Source organism: Papaver somniferum, chromosome 9 (genome assembly GCF_003573695.1).
Source record: "Papaver somniferum cultivar HN1 chromosome 9, ASM357369v1, whole genome shotgun sequence".
Taxonomy (NCBI): Eukaryota; Viridiplantae; Streptophyta; class Magnoliopsida; order Ranunculales; family Papaveraceae; genus Papaver; species Papaver somniferum.
The window spans coordinates 34,357,244-34,381,289 of NC_039366.1; the positions used below are offsets into that span (position 1 = coordinate 34,357,244).

The 24,046-nt window shown below is 34.8% G+C and overlaps 4 protein-coding genes and 1 pseudogene across 4 annotated transcripts; 3 read left to right on the top strand and 2 right to left on the bottom strand.

Annotated features, from left to right (window-relative positions):
- Window positions 1-2,920: 2,920 nt before the first annotated feature.
- LOC113309412 (60S ribosomal protein L10a-like) lies at window positions 2,921-5,431 on the top strand. The gene is made up of 6 exons (XM_026557844.1): window positions 2,921-3,009; window positions 3,120-3,170; window positions 3,461-3,680; window positions 4,174-4,339; window positions 4,419-4,624; window positions 5,083-5,431. The coding sequence occupies exons 2-6, from the start codon at window positions 3,166-3,168 to the stop codon at window positions 5,134-5,136; spliced, it is 651 nt and encodes a 216-aa protein (XP_026413629.1). The 5' UTR covers window positions 2,921-3,009; window positions 3,120-3,165; the 3' UTR covers window positions 5,137-5,431.
- Window positions 5,432-5,502: 71 nt separating this feature from the next.
- Window positions 5,503-8,839, bottom strand: LOC113309414 (annotated as a pseudogene).
- Window positions 8,840-9,101: 262 nt separating this feature from the next.
- LOC113309413 (glucosamine 6-phosphate N-acetyltransferase-like) lies at window positions 9,102-9,669 on the bottom strand. The gene has a single exon (XM_026557845.1). The coding sequence runs from the start codon at window positions 9,636-9,638 to the stop codon at window positions 9,177-9,179; it is 462 nt and encodes a 153-aa protein (XP_026413630.1). The 5' UTR covers window positions 9,639-9,669; the 3' UTR covers window positions 9,102-9,176.
- A 123-nt stretch (window positions 9,670-9,792) lies between these two features.
- Window positions 9,793-12,628, top strand: LOC113312395 (iron-sulfur assembly protein IscA-like 2, mitochondrial). Its single transcript, XM_026561145.1, has 4 exons — window positions 9,793-10,108; window positions 10,514-10,638; window positions 10,737-10,845; window positions 12,280-12,628. Exons 1-4 carry the CDS (start codon window positions 9,923-9,925, stop codon window positions 12,340-12,342), a joined length of 483 nt encoding a protein of 160 aa, XP_026416930.1. The 5' UTR covers window positions 9,793-9,922; the 3' UTR covers window positions 12,343-12,628.
- A 1,331-nt stretch (window positions 12,629-13,959) lies between these two features.
- On the top strand, window positions 13,960-14,550 carry LOC113311750 (geraniol 8-hydroxylase-like). Its single transcript, XM_026560549.1, has one exon. It carries the CDS (start codon window positions 13,960-13,962, stop codon window positions 14,548-14,550), a length of 591 nt encoding a protein of 196 aa, XP_026416334.1.
- Window positions 14,551-24,046: the final 9,496 nt, after the last annotated feature.

Consider the following 24,046-nt stretch of genomic DNA (forward strand, 5'->3'; position numbering starts at 1 on the left):
GTTGCCTGTGAACTCAGTGATTTAAAGGACTGAAAAGTCTTTTTAAGTGGACTTAACTGCTGACATGGAGGTTAACTTTCCGTTAGCCGTTTTTTCAAAAAAACGGTCAAAACAGGAGTACATTTGTAAATGTGAAAAAAAACGGGGGTACATCTGTATGCGCCCAAAAAAACAGGGGTACATCTGTATTTCACCCTATCCTTTATAAACATAAAATTGTAAGATATAGGTTTCAAATCTATTTGAGCATAATTTGAGTTATCCTCTTCATGAAGCATACGACAATAATCTTGTTCATATTTTACCTCAGCAATATCTTCCATCAGAACCCCAAATCGGCAATGAATATGTCCTTTAGACTTTCTTCAAATGGCCGAACACTAACAAATAGGTGGAAAACCAGCTTAAGATGGTTGTACTTGTCAGTTCTATCCAGTGCATGCAATTCTTGTAATAATTCCTTTAAGAGACAAAAGGTTCAATCCTTTTGTTTTGCCAAATTTCTCAAATTCCTATATCCTTAAAAAACAAACAGATTACTAAACCAAAATAGAAAATACATAAATACAAATATTAAACCAAAATAGAAAATACACAAGTACAAATACTAGAGTCAATGATTGAAAATATCAAGATGAGGTGATTATAGTTCTAAACTCTCATCAGTAATCGAATAAGAAATTCCAACTACAATCGAAGTAATTAGGTTTTTGAAACCGTAATTTTTTTTTCCTAAAATCGATTTCGAAATCAATAAATTAATAATTGCGACAGAAACAATAAGAGTAGATTAAACTTATATTTCAAATGTCTTTCAATGACGAAATCTTCAAACTATTTGCTGAAACTGAATCTGATTATATATTCCCCTCCGTTAATCTAAAAGAAAATTTACCGACGATGACAATCTAGTGTTTTCGAGTTGAATCGATTTGATTAACGTGTTTGTTTGATTATCATATTCATGTTAAGGTGTTGAATTTTCATCGAGACAGAGATTAAATTTTAGAATTTGTTCTCCGAGAGAAGAGAAAAGCGAACAATCGTTTAAAAACTGAACAAAACTAAAAAGATTAAAATGGTTGATGAGTATTATTCTCATGACTAACTCGTTCGTAAAAGGACCGACTCGTTTCAAATTGTGTAAATTTGGACCTCTTTGTACTAGGCTTGAGAGAACAAGATTAGAGTCTCTAAAGCCAACTAGTTTGGGACTAAACATTAATTTCTGCTTTGGAAATATGATTGAATTTGGCTATGTCAGAGTTGTAGGCTCTGGATAACCTTGACTCTAACCTAACTAATAAGTAGTCAAAGTTGAACCTGAGCCTACATGCCTAGTTCATAACTAAGCAAACAAGATCAGCCAAGCCGAAGAGTTAAAGAAAGAAGCCAACGATAAGGGTCGTATCATCAAAATACCAAAACCTAAAGGGATTATAATAGAAGAACCCTAAACCTATTTGGATACGTGTTAGTTTTCACATCTTTATAAGAAACTATCATAGTTCTCAATTCACTCTCTCTTTCGACCGATTTTTCTTCTTCTTCTCCAGAAACCCTAAAAAGGTTCGCAAAACCTCCTCAATAAAATTCTAGGGTTTTAGATTTAGAATCTGTTCATGTATAAATCTGTTCTTCACATTATCGTTGTCTTATAATTCTGATTTTGTTTCAGGTTTCTCTTATTTCGGAACTTATCCTACGACTGTCTTGTGTCCTTTACATTCACCTGCTTGGTTGAATATGACAACACCAACACCCAATTTATTAGTGTCTTTATCATAAGATGCATCACAACAAATAATATAACATCCCTGTGGAAGATGTACATTAGATGGTGGCACAAGTACTTGACTAGCAGAAGAATGATTATTAGAGCCACTAGTAATAAGAAATTCACTAGTATTACTAATTAGTTTCGATACAAGTCGAGCAATACATAGAGCATTAAGTTGTTTTTGTTGGAAGATGTGAAAACATCTTCCTCCACAGACACCACACTGAAGTTAGAATAGAGCAACACAAGTCATTGTTGGATAAAAGGAATTTGTTAATCCAAACCTGAATATTAGCTATAGATATAGAATCGTGAAGAACCAAGTTTCCAAATGGCAACGAAGCCCAAACAAATCTAGAGAAGGAACAATGAAGTATAAGATGCTCAACAGTTTTAGGAGTGTAAGATCCACACATACTACAAAGTATTTTTCAGATTAGGATTAAAAACAGACAATCAAGATATCTTTAGTTGGAAGAATGCCTTCTATGCATTTCCACAAAAACAGTTGAACTTTAGACAGAACAGAAGCCTTCCAAAGATTCTTAGAGATAAGATTTACTTGAGTATTACTATCAGCAATAGGGAAATCACCTGCCAACAACTTGTAAGCCGACTTTATAGTAAAACCACCATTTGTTGTGAAAGGTCATATCAATCTGTCTCGGCCCGTCAAAGGAATCCTAACATTCATGATTTTCTGACAATTTCCTAACTTAAATAGGTTTCTACTCACTAAGGGCCTGTTTGGATAACACATCAGAAGTAATTTTTCGACCTAGGTTGGGTGTCAAATTTCAAAACAACTTCTAAAAGTCGTAAAGTTAATTTTTTATGAAGTAAAATAGTTTTGCTTCTGACTTCGACTTTTGAAGGAGCGGAAGTTAAAAATAAATTTGTATCCAAACCCACTATAACTGTGTGAGATCCTAACTTAGAATAAGAAAACACCGACTAACTCTAGGAACTAGGAATTTGGCTAACCTTGACTCCGACTTTAATCTCAACAAGTTGGAGAGACCATCCAACCCGAAAGGGTAGATAAAGAAAAAAGACAACCAATAAGGGCCGTATCATCAAAATACCAAAACCTAAAAGGATTATAAAAGAAGAAACCTAAACCTATTTGGGCACGTGTTAGTTTTCACAAGTGTACAAGAAACCATCCTAGTTCTCAATTCACTCTCTCTTTCGGCCGATTTTTCTTCTTCTCCGGAAACCCTAAAAAGGTTCGCAAAACCTCCTCAATTAAATTCTAGGGTTTTAGATTTAGAATCTGTTCATGTATAAATCTGTTCTTCACATTGTCACTGGCTTATAATTCTGATTTTCTTTTCAGGTTTCTCTTGTTTCGGAGGATTTGAACATACAAAAAACTCTCAACCATGAGGTATTTGATGATTTGATTTTTTTGATTTTTTTTTGTATATGAGCTTTATGATCAGCGTAGAACTCAATTCATTGTTACTACTTTCTGTAATGTTGATTTGTGATTAGATTATATGGTTGATTTCGGTAATAATCATGTAATTGTTGTGGATTAGATAGCTCATAATCTTATTTCATATGATTTTAACTTTGATGGTAATTGAGTTTTAGGAGTTCATGTTAAGTTCGTATAAATTATTTGATATTATTATTGTTTTCTAAATTTGTTGATTTTTTTGGGGGATTTTGTAGTAAGTTAGCGGCTGATGTTGTGAAGGAAGCAATTGCTCAGATTGTTGCTGAGTCTAAAGAGAAGAATCGTAATTTTACTGAGACTATTGAGCTTCAAATTGGTTTGAAGAATTATGATCCACAAAAGGACAAGCGTTTCAGTGGTTCTGTGAGGCTACCACATATCCCTCGTCCTAAGATGAAGGTTTGCATGCTTGGGGATGCTCAGCATGTTGAAGAGGTAATGTAACTTCCAAAACTGAACTTTTAAAGAGTTATAATGTCTGCATAACCAGACTTTTTGATTAGTTTAAGCATGTGGGTTCATCTTTGAGACCAGAATTTTGCACATATTTGAATACATTCACATGTTGCCAAAACTTGAGTTTGGCTGGAGCTGCTTGTGCCAATTTGCTTCCAACCCTGAACTTTATCTGAAGTATGTGGTTCATCTTTGAGACCAACATACTTGAATACATTCGCATGTTGTCGAAACTGCTTGTGCCAATTTGCTTCCAACCCTGAACTTTATTTTAAGCATGTGGTTCATCTTTGCTTGAATACATTCACATGTTGTCGAAACTGCTTGTGCCTATTTGCTTAAAACCCTGAACTTTATTTGATTGTCAACTTGCTTAAAACCCTGAACTTTATTTGAATCAATTCAGACTGCACTAATGAGATTGTTTCTAAGGATTAACAGTGAGTGAACTTTTTATTGATATTAACTGCAGGCTCAGAGTATAGGTTTAGACCATATGGATGTGGAGGGTTTGAAGAGGCTTAACAAGAACAAGAAATTGGTCAAGAAGCTTGCTAAGAAATACCATGCTTTCCTTGCATCTGAAGCCGTAATTAAGCAAATTCCTCGTCTTCTTGGACCTGGTCTCAACAAGGCAGGCAAGTGTATTTCTTTCAAGCACACATCTCTCTCTGTCCTCCTTATATTTTGCCTAACTTGCAAATTGTCTATGTACAGGAAAATTCCCAACTCTTGTTACCCATCAAGAGTCTCTGGAGTCGAAGGTTAATGAAACCAAGGCCATGGTCAAGTTTCAATTAAAAAAGGTACTCTGCATGGGTGTTGCAGTAGGGAACCTTGGAATGGAGGAGAGACAAATCTTCCAGAATGTGCAACTGAGTGTTAACTTCCTCGTATCACTATTGAAAAAGAATTGGCAAAACGTAAGTTCGTTTCCACCATACTTAATATTTCTATGCTTTCACTTAGAAGTTCAAGCTTAGGGAGAGAGCGAGGCATTTTGTTTCGAACCATCCATTGTTGCACTGTTTTTATGTGTGCTGTTCCTCACATGGTTTTTAAGTTGGTTTTCATGACTTGTTTGACTGTTTGCCTTTTCCTGTTTTACTCTTTAGCGAGTGGCTGGGTTGTTGTCTCCTATCTTTGTAGGATCGGATCATCTGACACACATGAAATGTCCTAGATAAAAAGGATTGCTTTTCACTCATCATATGAGTTAATAATTTTGTCATGTTCTTAAAGTCCTATAAGCAATGATTTTTTTTTTTCATGTGTTATGTGATCTGCAGTTTAATAGAAGTAATATGATCTGCAGTTTTTTTATTTCAAGTTTTTGGGGAGTTACAAATACTGAGTACTTTGTTTTGCAATGAAAATACAGGTAAGGTGCTTGTACTTGAAGAGCACAATGGGAAAGGTGAACCGTGTCTTTTAAGTGGAAGAAACAAGAACTCTGCCACATTTATCAGCAATATTATCAAGTTCTCTCTTTTGAGATAACTTTTCTAGCAGTTGAATTTAGTTTTGGTTAAATACTAGCAGAAAATTTGAATTATTAATTTTTAAAGATCAGGATATGTTTTGGTATAGTAATTTTTCTAGTAAGAATTTTTTGGACCTTTGGTCTTGGGTATTACTCAAGTGTTCCAGTTTTTGTAAGTCGGTACTGTATTTCTCTAGCTCTATAGGATGAACAGATGAAGTGTACAAGTACAACTATACATTTCTTAGACCACATTGACTGCTTAGAAGCTCATTCTTGGTTAGAATGGAGAATCGAGAATTTCTCTGACAGTATAGTTGGGAACCCCCAGGTAATGCAAGAATGCAACATCTGAATTAACTTCATTCCCTAGAAACACTAGAAGTTGGAACGAACCTTTCAACTAACATCATTCACCAGAATCTATTAAAAGATCAAAATTGTTTCATTATTCAACAAGAAATCACCAACACCGCCTGAACCTATAGCAGGACTGGAAAGGGTTCTCAAGACCTGACAGAAAACCTAACAGAATAACATGTTAGCTCTAGTGTGAACCCATCTAATAACTGTGACCTCTGCCATGTAATCTGTTGCAACTCCATCATGAATTATCCCACAAGAACAAGCAATAACAAAAGCCCCATCATGAATTATCCCATAAAAAACCGCACCATTTTCAACACACTAACAATTGCTGAGAACTTGGATATTTAGAGAAACATTCAACAACTTGAGGCCTATGAACTGGTCTGCTTTTCAACACATTTTAACACTTGAAGCTCATATGCCACACTCCACATCACCTGACAACCTGATCTCAAACAGTTTCTATAGTAAATTGAAGTTTTCTTCTCTCAATAACAGCTTCCTTGGGACTTCCATTGTCAAATAAAACTCTATTTCATTATGTTTAGCAAAAGCTAAAACATCTTCAAAGAATGGGGATTAAGAAAAGAAAACATACCTCCTAACCATTTTCATATAAGATCACTGAAGTTGAAGTTGCAGTAACAAAGCAAATGATCCGATTCAGAATTCCCACACAAACAACATCTGGAAGCAAGATTGAATTTCCTTTTCTTCATATTCTCATCAGAAGCACACATGCATCCCATCATCTTCCAGACATTACTTGAAGTAGTTGGATGTGCACAAGATTACCACTTTTAAAGCCCAAGGAATTACTGTAATTACTTCTCTCTAATTCTTTGGTAAGCAGCAGCAACTGAAAATTCTCCAGAAAAAGAGATCCTCTCCAAAATCTTTTACCCTCACTAGACATAATAACTGGAAAATCAGAAGTACCAAAGAAACTAAGCATCTGATTTGGAATAACCCACTCACCATTGTAAATCAGATCTGGCACTTTCACACTCAAATTTTGAGCAATACGATCACCATGAGGAAATATATCTGCCCGAGCACCATCAAGAATCCAGTTATCTTTCCAAATTGAAATACTTGAACCATCCACAACTAACCATCTTGTGTCAGAATCAAGCTCTTCCATCACCCATATAAGACCTGACAAAATTGATGGTTGCTAATGGTATTTTATCCACTCTCCATTTATATCTTTAAACTTGGCAGAGGTAAATCTAAACCATTCTGCTTCTCCAGTTTGCACTTTCCACAACAACTTCATAAGTAGAGATTTGTTAATAGCTTCAAGACTTTTCAGTCCAGGACCACCTTCTTCTAAATGACCACACACCAAATCCCCCTTCGATGTTATAACGCTCCTCACAGTTGGATCTCCAGACCCCAAGAAATTTCTCATTATTCTTTCACCAGCTTTCTACACACTTTTAGGCTACTTATAAACTGACATAATATATATAGGCATACTACACAAAACATGTTCACTAAGAACTATTCTTTCCTTAAAAGCCAACAATCATAACTTTTCTCCCAGATCCACGCAAAGACTTCACAGATCCACGCTTCGAAACCACGCCAAAATACTTATCAGGGAAACCAGCCAATGCCATTTGCAATTCACCAACAATTTACTGCTTCGCAGCATTAGTAGTGCCATTAAAAAAGAAAAGAAAAAAGAATATCGGATGTCATACTCAATTGAAGACCCTTCACCAAACTCTCAAGACTAGAAACGAACCAAAATGTATCATTTTACCCCTCCAGTCACTGGACTTGTTACTAGTGTTGATCAAATTTCTCCAGCACCTCAACTTTGGTCTCTGAGCATTCTCCAGAAGTACCACTAAGTAGCTCTAGATCTAATTGCACTTGGATACAGCTTCAACAGTTCCGGAGCTTCTACCTCAAACTTGATCACAAACTTCTTCAAAAAAGACTCATCACTCAAACATGGAAATGTAATTAGGGTAATTTTATCCTTAACCAGACCTTTTGATGTTAACATTTTGTAAACAGAACACCTAGGCATAATCCTCTTCTCCAAGCTATAACAAAAATAGATGGATATTTGGCAATAGAAGACGAACTGTAACCCATTTGATTCACAAGATAATCGATTATCGAGGTTATCTTTTTCTCAGAAGGTCTCATACACTGAGGATGTAACATAAATGCATTATGAATTTCTTCATCAGACCAACCCAATCTCCTGTAAACATCCACCCTCGACTCCCTATTCGATTTGCTCAACCCAGCAACTACTTGGATAGCTTTAACAAATATAACCTTATAAGGATCGAACCCCATACCCTTAATCTCCACTACAATCTCCTTGAATCTTCCAGTACTTTTCGTAAACATTCTTGGTTGGTAGATCGAAAACCTAGAGATATTGGATTGAGGGACACCTTCATCTCTCAAAAGATCAATGTTAACTATCATCTTATTTGTATCCATTTTGCATGTAAGAATTTGTGAATTGCGTTTGATGATGGTAATTACATTCTTATCACAATGAACAATGCTCTTGAGCTTATCGTAAGCAGGGATTATTTTTCCTTGTAAGCTCCCAGAAAGTACCCTAGTGTTAGCAGAGAGGAACTTGGCAAGGTCATGTCCAGAAAGCCCTTTAGAGTTAAAATAATCAAATTTGGGTTGAAGGGTTTTCTCAGGATTATATAAAAGGATTAAGGGATTCTTTTTAATGAGATTAGAGATATAGGGTTTAGTAAATCCATAGTTTTCAAGTAGGTTTGAGACTGAATCTGGTTTTGATGAAGTTTTGAAATTGAGTTTTTTAGAAGCAGGGATAGCTTCACAGCTGATAATCCACATGAATTGATTAAGTAATTCACTACAAATGAAGAAGAGTTGTGATTTGGGGAAGAACTAAACGAGGAGGAAATGATCTTAAACTTGATAATAGAAAGAGATCGATTTTCTTGAGTATAAGGAGAACAGTAAAAAGGGGGTGTAATTGAGTTACCTCCATTGAAGTTTCTTAGTTGAGATACTGCCCAGCGCAGAGATGACAACATGGTTGAAGAAAGAGACCGGTGGAGTTGGGTTCTTCAAAGAGCTTGCTGTTTCAGGAATTCAGGATATTATAGGACTTGTTTGCTTTTGAGTCTTTGACTAGTGCGAATTTCTGGTATCCCCTTACAATTTTGACTCTTTTTTAAAGTGCCCATGGTGCTCTGTCTACAGATATCTTGTGCACTCTTTGCATCAGAAAAAACAAAGAATATTTTTTTTTTGAAGCAAAAAACAAAGAGTATACACCTTCTGCAGTAGTGCTGATTTTTGAGATGAACTCTAGGTGTAATTTTCCCTTCATAAAACTTGGTATGAACAGACTAACTTAATCTAACCTCATAGCCATAGGCACTTCCTTGAGTTGAAGGCCGTATACAAGTAGTGGTTTTGCTAGTACCAGGTAAACAATAGCAGAGAATATTTAGAGATTCAGAGAGTATTTGCTAACTAATCAACTAGGGTATCAGTTAAAAAAGATAAAATCAAGAAACATAATAAACAGAGTAAAGAAAATCAAATAAGATCAATGACGAAAGAAACAAAACTCATTTCATCAAGATAAATTTTCAGATTTAATTGAAGTACATAGCCATTTCAATTCCTTTCTGTTGAAACCCACACTTCTCATAAAACCCAACATTCTGTTCACCACAATCAAGAATGACTTTATAACAACCCATAGATCTAGCTTTATCACTTAGAAACTCAACAATCTTCTGACCTAATTTCAATCCTCTAGCATTTGAATCCACAACAACATCTTCAATATGTCCTACTTTCCCACAGTTCCTTATAAACTTCTTCTCTATGAATAAACAAGCAGTTGCTATGATCTTCTTCTTCTCTTCATCTTCAATTACATAAATCATATGATTCTCTCCATTCACACTTAATTCTTCAAATCTCTCCTTGAATTCGTCATCAGAAATTGAATCGCATACACTTAATTGTTGTAACAATTCAATGAAACCCTTTGATTTATCAGAAACCTCTAATCTTCTGATCTCAAAAATCTTCTCCTTTCCTCCTTCCATCTCTGGTTTTTTTTCTTCTTTTCATTAAGCCGCCCACAATTTAAGGATCTGGTTATTATTTATGTGGGACCCTCCAGGTCCAAGGTTATGTGGGACCCACTATGTTCGTGTGGTGGTAGTACGCGCTACGACCGCATTTTAGTAGGTTTTTTTTCTAGGTTATCGTTTTCTTTTGGTAAAAGAAAGAAAGGGTTTTTATTTTGTCATTTGATTGAAATTACAGACGAGTTTTTTTTTTGAGAGAAAGGAAGGATTTTTTTTGTGGTGGATGATATTATTATGCGATGTCTTACACCAATAATGGGAGATCTTTGTTTCATCATTTGACGCCATTTATTACGAATAGACTTAATCAAGGGAGGAGGATTTTGAGTTATTCTTCTTCTTCAACTGCTGTTGTGGATGAATCTTCTTCTTCTTCTTCATCTGTGAATCAAGATGATGTTCATATGACTGAGAATTGCATCCAGGTAAATATCTTTGTTTGTTTTCGTGTCTCTAAAATTGAAGGAGTGTGATTAGATTGATTGTGTGTAATTTAGACTGATTGTGAGATTTAGATTGTGGATTGTTAATTGGGGTTTTGGGTGTTCTAATTAGTTTATTTAAGGATGCCCCAAGTATTCAATCTCTTGAAATTATCTACGATAGGCAATAGATTTGGTTTTTGTATTGCCATCCAAGGAATTAGGGATTCCGTTTATGATAAATTCGAGCAAATTGCGTAATTCTGCTAAACGTTGTCATGTATGGTAGAATACTGTTGTAGGCTTTGGATATTTTTTTGACTAGTGATATGTTCAATAAGTTCTTAATTGTGTACCTTTTGCACATACTCTTTTTACTAAGTTTTTGACTTTAGGGTTGCTTTTCAGAGATTGAAAGAATTGCATGCTAAACAAGCTAAAGACAAGATGTTGCGCTTGAGTGTAGAGGCTGGTGGGTGTTCTGGGTTCCAATATGTTTTCGAGTTGGATGATGAACCTAAACCAAACGACAGGTTATCCTCTATCCATCTTCCTCTAAATTTATTTGATGTTTTGTTTTTGTTTATGTTTTCTTATGCACGTCTCACCTGGCAATTTTGTAATGTCTTAGGGTTTTTACGAAAGAAGGTGTTAAGCTTGTCGTTGACAAAAGCTCATACGGACTTGTCAAAGGTGCGACTGTTGATTATGTTGAGGAACTGATACGCTCTGCATTTGTGGTAAGTAATTGAAACTCTGGTACTTGTGAATCATTCAGTCTTTCAAATTCTTGAGCCTGTGCTTGACCTTAAAGTTAGTCAAATCATAGGCGTCTTCCATCATTTTGTAGATGACTTGAATAATGACACAATAGGAGATGCTCTGGTAAAACTCACTGTTCGCAAAATCTATAATATAACACAAATTGAGATGGCAATTAACCTTTAGAGATATACCATAGATTTGCACTTTTTTCACCACATGTTGGTCCATAATTTATTCCTTTAGCTAAAGGCATACTTAGCAAGTCTGTAAAGTGCTCATGGGCAAAATTTAGTTTTCGAACTAGAAAACTAGGGACCTCAGACCTGATACATTCATATGCGATTTAGAAAGTGCTTACAGGCATACTCAGCAAGTCTATCCGCTTCCTTATTTACAGTCCTTGGGACGTACTTGTAATCTGTTTTACAGAGTTTGGAAAAAAGCAAAATGGAATGCTGAATAAGATTCAAATCTTCCCGACTTAGTGCCACGAAAATACCATTTATAGCTTTGACAAGGTTTACCTTATCAGACACAAAAAGGACCTTGTCGAGTTTTACCATTGAATAGCTGATAAGAGAGCTAGAGTCTCAGCTTGGCTCACTGTTGAGGCTGGTCCAACACTGTTGCATATTGGTTTCTGCTGGTGTCATAGAGGATTGCTGCACAGCCTGCGACAATAGAATATGTAGGAAGAGATGCATCGACAAACATTATCATATAATCAGCAAACAGTTGAAAGTCCACAGGCACACACTTAGGAGATGAGAACAATGGTTTATGAGTCATAGCTTTAAAAGTTGATTGTCTGGATCGGAGAGAAGTAATCATTAGAGGTTATATGAGCAATATTGATGGCAGGATTTGGGAAAAATGATCTGCACATCGAGCCTGCCATATATGCCACAGAACCTCAGTGTAAAGTGTATGAGATTTATTTGAAGAAGACCCAGGTGGTGAAAACCAAGAAGCAATCTATTGCGGAATTCCATTGCTACTAGGTAAAAGCTGAAACACCTGTGAAAACATACCAAACCAGATAGGTCTTGCATAGTGACACTGCCAAACTTTCGTTCTTTATTGCGCAGAACCAATTCCCTTTGGATCCTTTAAGAACCACTAGCTGTTGCTCTTAATCTAGTGGAACTTAAGTGATGTTTGCTAACTCAAATTTGTGGATGGAAATTTAAATTGCTCATATAACCTTCTTTCATTGAATAAGAATATAGTGCAAGACCCCTAAGGCACTGCTATCAGAATTTCATTTGTAGGATTTATTTGCTGCTGGTTGGGATGTGATAAGTATAATGTACTGTTGTTTACTTAATATTATGCTTGTTCGCGTCGATTTTGTTCAACTTGAAAGAGAACTAAGAGTGGTAGTTAACATTTGCAGTTCCATCGTGCAGGTTACGGAGAATCCAAGCGCAGTGGGTGGCTGTAGTTGTAAAAGCTCTTTCATGGTCAAGTAGTGATTAGAAGATTTTTGCCACTGTACTGTTGCAAGTTGCAACCACACATTCTTTTTGCGGCTCCGTGGTATTATAGAGATTGACATAAACACTGTCCTATTTCATCAACATTTAGACACTACTGTAAATGTATTTTTTGTAAGTCAACTAACAGTTTCTGCACCCCATTCCTCCGTGACTGAAATTTAGTGGCCATAAATTGCAGCATATACACTATTTGTTGTGTGAATGATGTCTATTTGAAATTTTATGTTATGTGATACATCTGTGATTTTTCATCTTTCTACCCGTCTGTCTAGTGGTGGTGGCTCTCGATGTTATTATCCATTTCTATAAATTATTTGATTCGTTTTGAAGTTATTTCTTAGTTAATGCTTTTTCATTACATCGAAGGAACTGATGTGACTCTACTGAAAGGAGAAATTTTATTAAAACTGAAAATCAGAATACACGATAGGAGAGCCATAAAAATCCTAGTTACAGATTTTGATCACCTCCCAGAACGTAGTCCTGAACCAATCAGTTCCAGATCCCCAAAGGAAGATCGCACTCTCAACATTGATTACATCCTTGGTGAATAAGGTCTGTGATGCCCTTTAGTGTCCCTCCTCGATTTTTTGGCCATAACCCTTCTATTCTCTTCTCCCCTTACTGTCCAAGTTTTGAAAATACAAGGATACGTCATATTTTCGTATCTTTGTTATTTCCCCTTTTGGTCTCCCAAGATAACAACTGCTGCATGATATCCTCGCCATGAACCCATTTCAAGGTATAAGCATCAAGAAAGCAGTGGCAAATTGCAGAGGAGAATGAGCACTATTTGTTGCAAGTCAAATAACAGTATCTGCACCTCATTCCTCGGTGCCTCAAGTTTAGTGGGCATAAATTGCAACCATACACACTATTTATTGTCTGAATGATGAATTAACATTGGAAAATTTATGTTGTGTAATACATCATGTGATTTCTCATTTCTTACCAACTCAAGTCTTGAATCAGGCAAAATCTGACTCCAGACTCGTTTCTCATTTCTTATCTACTATTTGGAGTTTCTCCCATCATGACCAACCTAAAAATAAAGAGAAGATACATCACGATTGCGTGATGACCATTCACTATATATATATATATATATATATATATATATATATATATATAGACGTATTCTGTCTCTAGAAATTGAAACAGACATCTATCAATGGTCTAGCTTATTCTCATTGCTAACTTTGGTTTGATAAAAAATCTTTTCCTGCATGTGTTAAGATATGAGAGTTGTTAGAAGTTCATTTAATTTGATAAACCGAAGTTGTTTGTCAGTGAAGGCTCAGAGTACACACAAGAGAAGGAAAAAACGAAGAGATGTGTTTGAAGTGAGCTGCATAATCATTGGTACGAGCGGACTTGGAAATTTGCACCTTCCACCTAAGTATACATAATTAGACTGATTCCCTTGATTTTAATCTTCTTCTACTAATTCGTGAAGGTTTCAGCATCACACAATGGGAGAATACGATGTAATTTGTTTTAATATTAGGAAACATGATTGTTTGTTAGGCAAAAAGATTGATAGTTTGTTTTAATTTTATGTTTTACTACAAGCATAATTGTTGAACGGCGATGTCGGAACTTATCCGCAACCCAGAGATGATGAAAATGGCCAAAGCGGAGATTTCCGAAGTTGTTGGCCATGGAAAGAAGATGGAAGAGAGTGACATAGAGAATTTACCATATCTTCGCGCAGTAGTCAAGGAAACATTAAGGTTTCATCCTCCTGGCGCATTCCCGATACCACGAACCGTGACGCAAGACATAGAGGTGATGGGATACTCAATACCGAAGGGAACTCTAGTGCTGGTCAATATCTGGGGAATTGGTAAGGATCCAAGTAGTTGGGATGATCCATTATCCTTCAAGCCTGAGCGATTCTTAAACTCCGCCATTGATTATCGTGGGCAGAATTTTGAGTATATACCTTTCGGAGCAGGACGACGTATCTGTCCTGGACTCCCTTTAGCTGAGCAAATGATTCACGTGATGCGTGGCTCACTTGTTCGATCTTTCGATTGGGTTCTGGAGAAAGGTCTGATTCCGGAAACCATGGATATGAGTGACAAAGTTAGATTTTCGCTGCGGAGAGCTGTTCCATTGAAGGTGATACCCATGCCGGTCGATCTAGCTGCAAATGATGAAATATTTTGCTCAAGCTAAGCTCATTCAAAAACTATCATATATATATATACACAAGTGCTGTAAACCCGTCCAAATGGACGGGCTAGCTAGTTTATTAACTGAACCACAAGAAGAACTGATAAGTGTAATTCATAATGGTTGACCATGTATGCATGGAATTTATTTAACACTGGTATGTAACCCGTGCTATGCATCGGGGCAGTGGTTAAATGCATTAAATACTTTTTAAACAATCTTTGATTAGTTTGATTTTTTAAGTAGTGGGGAATTGTAATACCATCCTGGTATTGATGATCTAAATTTCGTATTATAAAATCCTAAACTCATGTATTAATGGTATAGGTTTGTCGCTTGGTATTGCCTAAATGCATTGGAACATGTTTAAAGAATTTTTGATTACTCTAATTATTTAGGAAAGTCTAGTATCCTTTGATAATTAAACTATTTTTCAATAATCGAACTATGTTATACTTATAATTCAAATAGGATTGTACAGGGCGACAGTATGAACTAAATCATAAGCTGCCAAAGAAAGTTTTGTTAGAAATGCTTATATCATAATGAAATACCAATCTCATATACGTCTACTATGTGCACCCTTAACAATGACAGCTAAATGCATTAACTAAATCATTTTTGTATATTGTTATAGATAAAATTTTGTTCGAAGTGGAACCAAGATGGAAATGATTTACAAATCTTATTGATTGATCAATCACTAACCTATTCACCACTGTTCATACCAAACTATCAAGGCATGAGATTTACCAAAGACCCAATTAGTTTCTTATAAATTGTCTGGGTCTTGACTTAAATCAACATTAAAAACAAAAGGTAACCTGATATATAAGATGCTGCCTCTTTCAAAAAATAAACAAATGATGTATAACAATTAAGGAATAATTACCATCCAATATATATTAATATAATGAAATCCATTTAATTCATAGTTGCCAGGGTTTAATTTTCTTATTTATAAAGTTTGAAACCAAATTGTTTCCGGAAAATAATAATATGTTTCATAAGAAGTGAGTTTAAGAATAAACGCTTTCTTCTATTTGTAAGTAAACTCAATTTCATGAATAATTAAAGTTGATGATATTCGGTTAGTTAATTGAGATTATACGTGTGACGACAATACACGACACACATGTGAAGGCAAAGTTGAAGAAAAATCTTATTATCGACCTTAAAGCCCATATATAAACATTCATATTTATACGTGTAATTCTTCCCATTTTGTGACGATTTTTCTCTCGTTGGTTTATCGGCGTTGCTTATTTGTGTTTGCTTATTTGATTTTTCTCTGCTTGGTTTAATAATTCCCATTTTCTAATAAAGGTCCCTCAGAGGTGACTTTTTTACATTAACATTTATGTATCACGTTTTCTCACTTGCAGAACTCTGTTGTTTCCCAATGAAAAAACAAACATCAACTTACTAACCAACAAAGGTGATACAAAAAAATAAATGAAAGGCAATTACATAAAGCTTTCACTTTCTTAGATTAATCGCAAACAAATTTAACTTTTATTCATTCAAGTATACTAAGGTTATTTTCATATATAAATTTGAATATTATGTACCATTGCTAAAGTAATGGCGACCAACCTAAACTACATAAGAAAACACAAAAATAACTTTTATTCATTCAAGTATACCAAGGTTATTTTCATATATAAATTTTAATATTATGTGGTGTTGCTCGGAAATACGAAAAATTAACGACGGCCAACTTAAACTACACAAGAAAAGAAATAAATGAAGAAAAACAGTTACATGATTGGATGACCCTCTTTGCGGGTTCAACACCGACATTTACTGTATATATGCGTAAAAAGATGCACTTAAGAAATCATCCTCCCTAGTGTGTAACCTGTGCTACACAACGGGTCTAGTGTGGACCGTTGATTTGGAACATCTTTAAAAATGATTGATAAATTATTTTTAATTAGTAGGAAAGTTTGATACCGGTTGATAATCAATATATCGTGGGATATTGGTGCTACACAGAGAGCCTGGTGGATATACTTGTGTTTTAGCCAAAAAATTGTAACAATCTATGTTCATTGTATACGGTGGAGCCTAAATTTTTTATAGCGCTCCAAAATTGGTTTGGATATCTTCTTCCTTCCTCATTCAATTTTGGGTTTATTACTTTAGGTAGTATTTATTTTAGTAAAGCCCGATAGTAGTCAATCCAAATGGGTGAGAATGCACCAAATCGATTTTGATCCACCTCATTGATCAGATATTTGGACTTGAGTTGTCGGGCGTAAACATAATATCCAAATCACTGATTCTATCAATTCTTTCCTTTCCTTGATTTTTTTCCTAAATTGTTACAGAAAGGTTTGACTTAATAACATAAAACAATCTTTACACATTAATGACAAACCCTTGATCTCGATTAGACGATTTTTTGTTATAATCCAAAAATTTATTTTAATTGCTTATCCTACATCATCTCTCACCTCTCTACGTCATATCTAAATGTAAAATCTTAATATTTGCTACGTCCATGAAATTCTAATTTTTCTTCTTAAATTCATGAACTGCTAAACATGTTTTCCTTCGAATTTTTTCATCAAAAAATCTATAACAGACACTCTTTGCTCATTCTGATTCATGAATTGTTTTATTTCATTAATCATCCTCTTTTTCTATAAATCTCAAATTCTAATACTTTCTGCACTCATAAAATCTAAATCTGAATTTAAATCATTTTATTTTATTCGCTCATAATATCTAAATCCAAATCAAAAGCATTGAGGGTATCACTTATTACAACTGTAGAATTTTGATTATATTAGGAAATCTTTAATTTTAGAGTAAACCCACTGGAGCGTCTCCTATAACTTGATATGGTTGTATAGATATCAGTGTACATGTGTTCCTAAGAGTTGTTTGGTTGTGCATGTTCTTTCAATGTTTGGTTGAGCATATTCTTTCAGTGATATTAGCTCCAAGCAATTGTTTGGTTTCACATGTCATCCTTTCGTGCTTGAGTATCTTATCATATGTAATATAAGATGGATATTGGTTCTGAAGTAAGAATATTATAGTAGCACTGTTAATTATAAGGGTCGCATCCATGATAAAGGTCTGAGTAATAACTGGTCGGTCATTTAGAAGTAATTTTTTTTTTATCATTATAGCGTCGAAGAACAAATAATATGCTCCAAAAGCTGTGTGACCAGAAATAAATACTCATGCCATCTAATCTCTATTAATAGGTAAATACTTCGTTGCCTTCCTCATATATCTCGACCAATGGTGGCATGTCAGTATCCCTCTCCATAATATAGTCCATTTCACCATCACGTACATCCATCTCGACCAAAGTTGACATGTCATTGTACTTTGTTTTGTTTACCAGGTTTTTCTTAGTAGGTGTCTAGAGTTGTTTTATGCCAGGAACAAATATTTCACCAGCTATTTGGTTTTTGTAGAGACCTTTCCCTGGTCTTTATCGACATAATGATTGTTCTCCGATTGTATCTATATACTGCATAATATATGCTTTTATTACTTGTGCCCAATTCGGTTTTATTGAATTTGACATAATTTATATTGGCATGTTTGAAATAATGTTGACACGTAGTTACCTTTTCGTTTTTTTTTTCAAAAGATATGCTTTTTACAAAGCATTATAATAGTGAAATATGTCATGTGCAGTTAGACTGTGATATAGGAAGTTTCTTTCATCAAATACAAATCTAAAAATAACTGTTTTCCCTATCGTAGCTAATATTTCTTCAACACAATCTGCCTTGTTTATCTGCAAAAGAAAATCATTCCCTAAGAGTTTTTTTTTCAATATAACTTGTATGTGTCATTCCATACATAAAAGTTACCTTTACATCCACCGTTAGTAATGCCATCATTTTCGTTACTCTAATGTCATCTATGACCAGTTCGGCCATTCGTCCCATTGCTAGGATTACACCATTGTTGACGCCGTAATGTACTATTAGTTGGAGAATATAACTGTCACAAAGTATGCATTGCATCAGTTTTCTATTTTTTATACATGAACTTTCATCGCTTAATATTTCAATCATTACCGTGGCATTGATGCATCTACTATGACCCTATATGTATTGCGCCATAGGTTTCCTTCCATGTAAACATATTTTCTCTGCATCCTGGACATGCCAAGTAGTACCACGGAGATCCTGCTTCAATTCCAATAATTGGTTGGAATGATGATGATCAACATGAAAACTTCACCCAGCACCCGACCCCAAAAGGGTTCTAATTAACAAATGCAAACTATAATCAAGACATATATTATCATTTAATTAATTAACAATGAAAACTAAATCCAGCAATCACTATCCAAAGTGTCAGAGATTAATAAATTGTCTTAGATAGGTTTATAACATTTGCTACACGAAATGATGTCAGCACTTGGCTTTTTTTTCAGAATCCTATGCGAGTACCTAGAGTTTTACCCTTCAATTATAGAAGCACTACTGTAATAAGCTTTGGAAGTCTTACAAATTTAATTTTCTTTATAGCATGTTTGAATATCAAAAGTCATAAGTAAAAACATTTGATTTCGTTTAAAAGTTATTTTGTTTGCTTCTAGAAGTCATTTTGAAATGATATCTCCAAGCTGACTTTTAGAAATCAAAAACTTATTTCTCGGTGTACATCCAAACAACCTATTATAGAGCGTTTAGATATTAAAAGCATAAGTGCTTCTCCTTCTCCAGAACAAAAGTCAGAAACGAAATATTTTTGCTTCACAAAAAGTTACGATCTTTTTTACTTTTAAAAGTCGTTCTGAATTGTTTACCCAAACGAATTTCTCGCTTTTGGACTTCCACAAATTAATAGTTAATTTTAAATTTCAAGTTCTCTACTTGAGATTGATGCAGAGCGTGAGATTGCAAGGTCCCTTGTTCAAGGATCTTCATTCTTTTGTTCCTTTTTTCTTAAACACATACTTAATAAACTTTATTGCGTGCGATCCAAATTTTAGTTGGACTATTAGGCTTAATGAGTTTGAACATCCTACTGTTTAACTTCACCAACTGTTGGAACTTTTAGACCAACCTTCTTCCAGGTGATTGCTAGTTTGCATTCTTGTTTGAAATTGGTACTTTGGTCGTTGAGGAAAAATTTAAGCTACTTTAGGTCCCAAATTTAATCGAATTATCAGTAATCTATTTGCTTATGAATTTATTGTTCATTTGTATGCACACAATGACAGTGATAGCACACTGGCAAGACAATTAAGACATATAGACGATAAAACTTTCACACCACGGGAACAAAATTTCGGAGTTTTTTACATTTCGCCTGATAATGAAAAGAGGACGCATCATATCGACGCCATAATATTTCCAAACATAATTGTCTGTGATTATTTCTATTAAATTATATGATGAACATTACCGCTAATTGGAAGGATTAGCAGGGTTGTCAACGGATGCTGAAAACATCGCAAATTTCATATAAAAGTAAAATCCCAAGCAATTGAGCTCCTTGCTAACATCACCTCCTTGAAATTGTTTATCATATACAAATTTTCCTACCATAAAGATTTGTTTGTCCTTATTTTTCACAATTTATAGTTCGGGAAAATTATAGGCCCAGATATGTACAAAATAATGGTAAAAGTATCTCCATATTAGAGACACCAATTGTTCCTCGCCATATGGGAAGGTTAGGGGTTTCATACCTTATTAAATGTTTCTGAACCCCCTTAAACAAATGCAGATTCTATACCTTTTTTCCGCCGGTAATAATCCAGTTAATTTTATAATACATTCTTGTGCTATTTGTTTGGTTCTCAATTACACCTGATTTAAAGTAATAATGATGTTTGACTTGATTTTAGCACTATTTTAGCTAGGGGCGGGACTTGGGTTGGGTTAACCCACCCAATCCATGCCCAACCAGAACGTTGGGCGGATATGGGCAAGTTTAGGCATAAATTTTACAAACTCGAGTTAAATTTGGGCAACCATGAGAACAAATATTTCTAACTCAAGCAACCGCCCAACCCGAAGAACTATGTTATAGTATATAAAACTATTTTTATAATTGGTAATCTATTTAGATTAATTTTAGATATTATCTTTAAATCTAACAATGAAAATATAAATTATATCTATCTCATTAATCATTTAATGTGAAAAATAGTTTTTATTAAAGTAAATAATCTTCAGTTATTTGAAAATTTAAGATAAATGAAGCAATTAAATCTTATTATTACTAAATTTGTTATTATCATATTAACAAACTCGTATGTCTACCGAAACTTGGGCCAACTCGAGGACCGGGAAACCCGAGGAACGTAATTTGGATGGATTTGGGCAGTACTTCCATGGGTTCCACGGGTTTGACAGGAAATCTGGACAAAGGATTCCTAGCTAGGGTCTGCCTCGGCCAAGCCTTCTAACCCGCCCAACCAACCCAAGTCCCGCCCCTAATTTTAGCACTACGTTGGATGTAAATTTGTATGGAATTTTGATCTTTTGCGGGATTGCTTCAAAGAAGTTTTTTTTTTCTACAGAAAAGAGGAGAACCTCAGAAAATGTATTGATAACCCCAATTTTTGTAATCGGAAACCTTACAACAGTTTTCCAGCATCATAATACATTCATCAAATCTATTGTATCTCCACCAGTTCTTGAACAATTCTATCCTTAAAAGCATAAAAACCATTTATAAGGTCCCAAAGGGCCAAGCAACATCAACGGGACAAATTGATTTTGAAACCAAACCAATATGGATCACTGCACAAAGTAATGTCTGGATCAGGTCCAACTCAATATTATCAAGAACATGTACATTTAAGTAACATGAACCAAAGGTTTTAAGATAACAATATTAACAGAAATCAAAGTGACAGGAAACATATTAACATGGGCCTTTTGAATAAGTCTTTAGTGGTCTGAATCGGGATGAGTCAGACTGGATCGGCTTTGGAGTCTTGGTAGCTGTTGTAGTAGGCGAGGAACTGTTGATGATCTTAGTCTAGTCTAGTTTTTGTTGTTGTTGTCTTTTTTCCTTGGTTGTCCCTGATGGTGTTTTTGTTGCAGTTAGATTTCGGCTTTCACCCATTTTCTTCCACTTGAGCAGACCTTCAACAGATGAAGAAGAACAGACACAAAGATATACCACAAAGATCCAAAGACCAACTTCTTTTTCTTCAAAGAAATTGGTTTCAGTCATGTAAGGACAAATTGACGAAAAGTGTTTGATAATAAAAAATAATCTAGGAAATTGACGAAGAATGTTTGGGAAAAATGAATTTAGGAACAGAAATGTCCACAAAGCATAACAATCGAGCAGATATTTTATCATTTTTGCCGAACAAAAAATGTAAAATTCGCCACAGAAATTTAGGAAGCACTCACAAAAATTAATATTGGCTTTGTTCAACTTCTATATTTTCTCTTACCATAATTTATGTTTGAAAAGATAAAAAGAAACCTCCCATCAGTCAGCCTTACTTAGAAGAAATGAGAAAAAAGAACACAAAATTGGTTAAAAAGACCAAAATCAACAATTTCTGGGTGAAAAGGACAATTAGATTTTGATACTGTTTAAATGGACAAAATTGTAAAAATAGCCAGGATGTAACCAGTTTCATCCTACCCATTTTCAAATATTTTTTCTTATTTTTAATTTACATCAGGATGCATCCAGTTTCATCCTTGCTATTTTTTAAGTTTAAGTCAGGAAGAACCCAGTTTCATCCTTGCTATTTTTTTTATCCATTTCACCCAAACTATTTTTTACTCGTCTATTTGAACCGTGTTTTAAAAATATTTGGACAAATGACTCATTTTTCAAAAAAAGAACATGGTATCCAGTGTCTGCCAAACTTCCTGTTTTGTAGGTAAAGGACCCTATAACAAAAACAGATTATTTATTTGCTGTGTTTGGACAACTATGGGTTAATTTATCAACAGCACTAGAGGCAATACCGCATTATAAATGTATTCCCCCAGCTGACTGCCGTAGGAGTTGAGCCAGTCTATGACCCCGGTGTTTAATTAGACGGGTCATATCAGCCGTTAGGAATATGTTAAAGTTAGGAAGGCGCACAATTAATAAATTGTGTGGTATATTGGTACAATGACTACCTATATAAACAATTGGATTTAAGCAGTGGTACGACAAATGATTTAAAAAAAAAATTTATTCGGTTTTGTATATATTATTAACCATGTGAATCTAAATTGAATGAGAAATTACAGAGTTTGTTTTAGAAAGCTTTCACCTCCATACTCGTTGACTACCAGGGACGGATCCAGAAAGTATAAATCTTCTTTTAAGGCACGGGCAAGAAGCTTGGTCGATCAAAAAAAAAACTTTTTTAGGCTTGTGGACTAGCAAGACCACCCGGGCGTTAGCCCCCTTTAACCCAGGAATAGGTCCGTCCCTGTTGACTACTGCTTTTCTAATTGGTTCAATGTATTTACCACCACCTTGCCGAATCAGTTGCAAAACATTGCAGCTTTGGGGTGTCAGCTAATATATAAAAAGAAAAAAAATCTTTGTAAGGAATTTTGAGGAGCTTGGCGGGAAAATATAACATGAAACTAACTTCGTGGAATATAGTTGTTCGGCAAGAGATAAAATCTGAATTTTTTTTTTCTACAGATTGTTGCAAGATTAAATCAAACCGTGCAATATGTTTCTTCACAACTTTTCAGATATATATCTATAAAATGAAAACCCTTTCAGATACATACTGTATCTATAAAATGAAAACCCACAAAAGTTAATCGAAAGAGATTAAAAAAATTAAGGTTTTCTCAATTTTTTTACAAAACATGATTCCAGTCCAGGCTGGATTTTCATACAACTATTCAAATATCTACGGCCATCTATCTTCTGATGTTATAGATGGCCATTCAATTCCATTACATATTTGTGTACACCATGAAACCTGCATATTTGTACAACATGAAACCTGCATGAAGGCCATATCCTTTGTTATATTTTAGCACAATATTTAATTTTCCCATTGAATAGTATTTCTCGTTAGTTAATTTCACTCATAGGCTCGTTTCACTTATAGGTACACTTCACCTGGAACATCCCATGAGCAGAAAGGATTTGCGGCTATCCCGCGTTCACTAACATCCCACCAATGCAAGCATTCTCTCGGCAATACTTCTACTGCAGTTTCCATTAGACACATTCTTTAATGTTATTTTTGATCCACAATTGATTTCGTAGAGAAGATTCATGAAACTGTTACACCAAAAAAACAAATTTTAAAACTTTGGGGCAAAGATCGTGATAGACAGAATCACACTTATCATCCTATTGGAAAGAAACATTACCAAATCACACAATCCACCTCCTAACCTGATAAAAGTTTTGCCTCAAACCTGATAAAAGAAAGTCCAAGCCAAACAATCTTGTTGCCTTCAGATTAAAATAAAAATAAACAATCGCTTTGCATGTTGAAGCTAACTTTTGCGATTGCACTCTGTATATATACACTAATTACACACACCTTCCAGATCAAAATCAATCG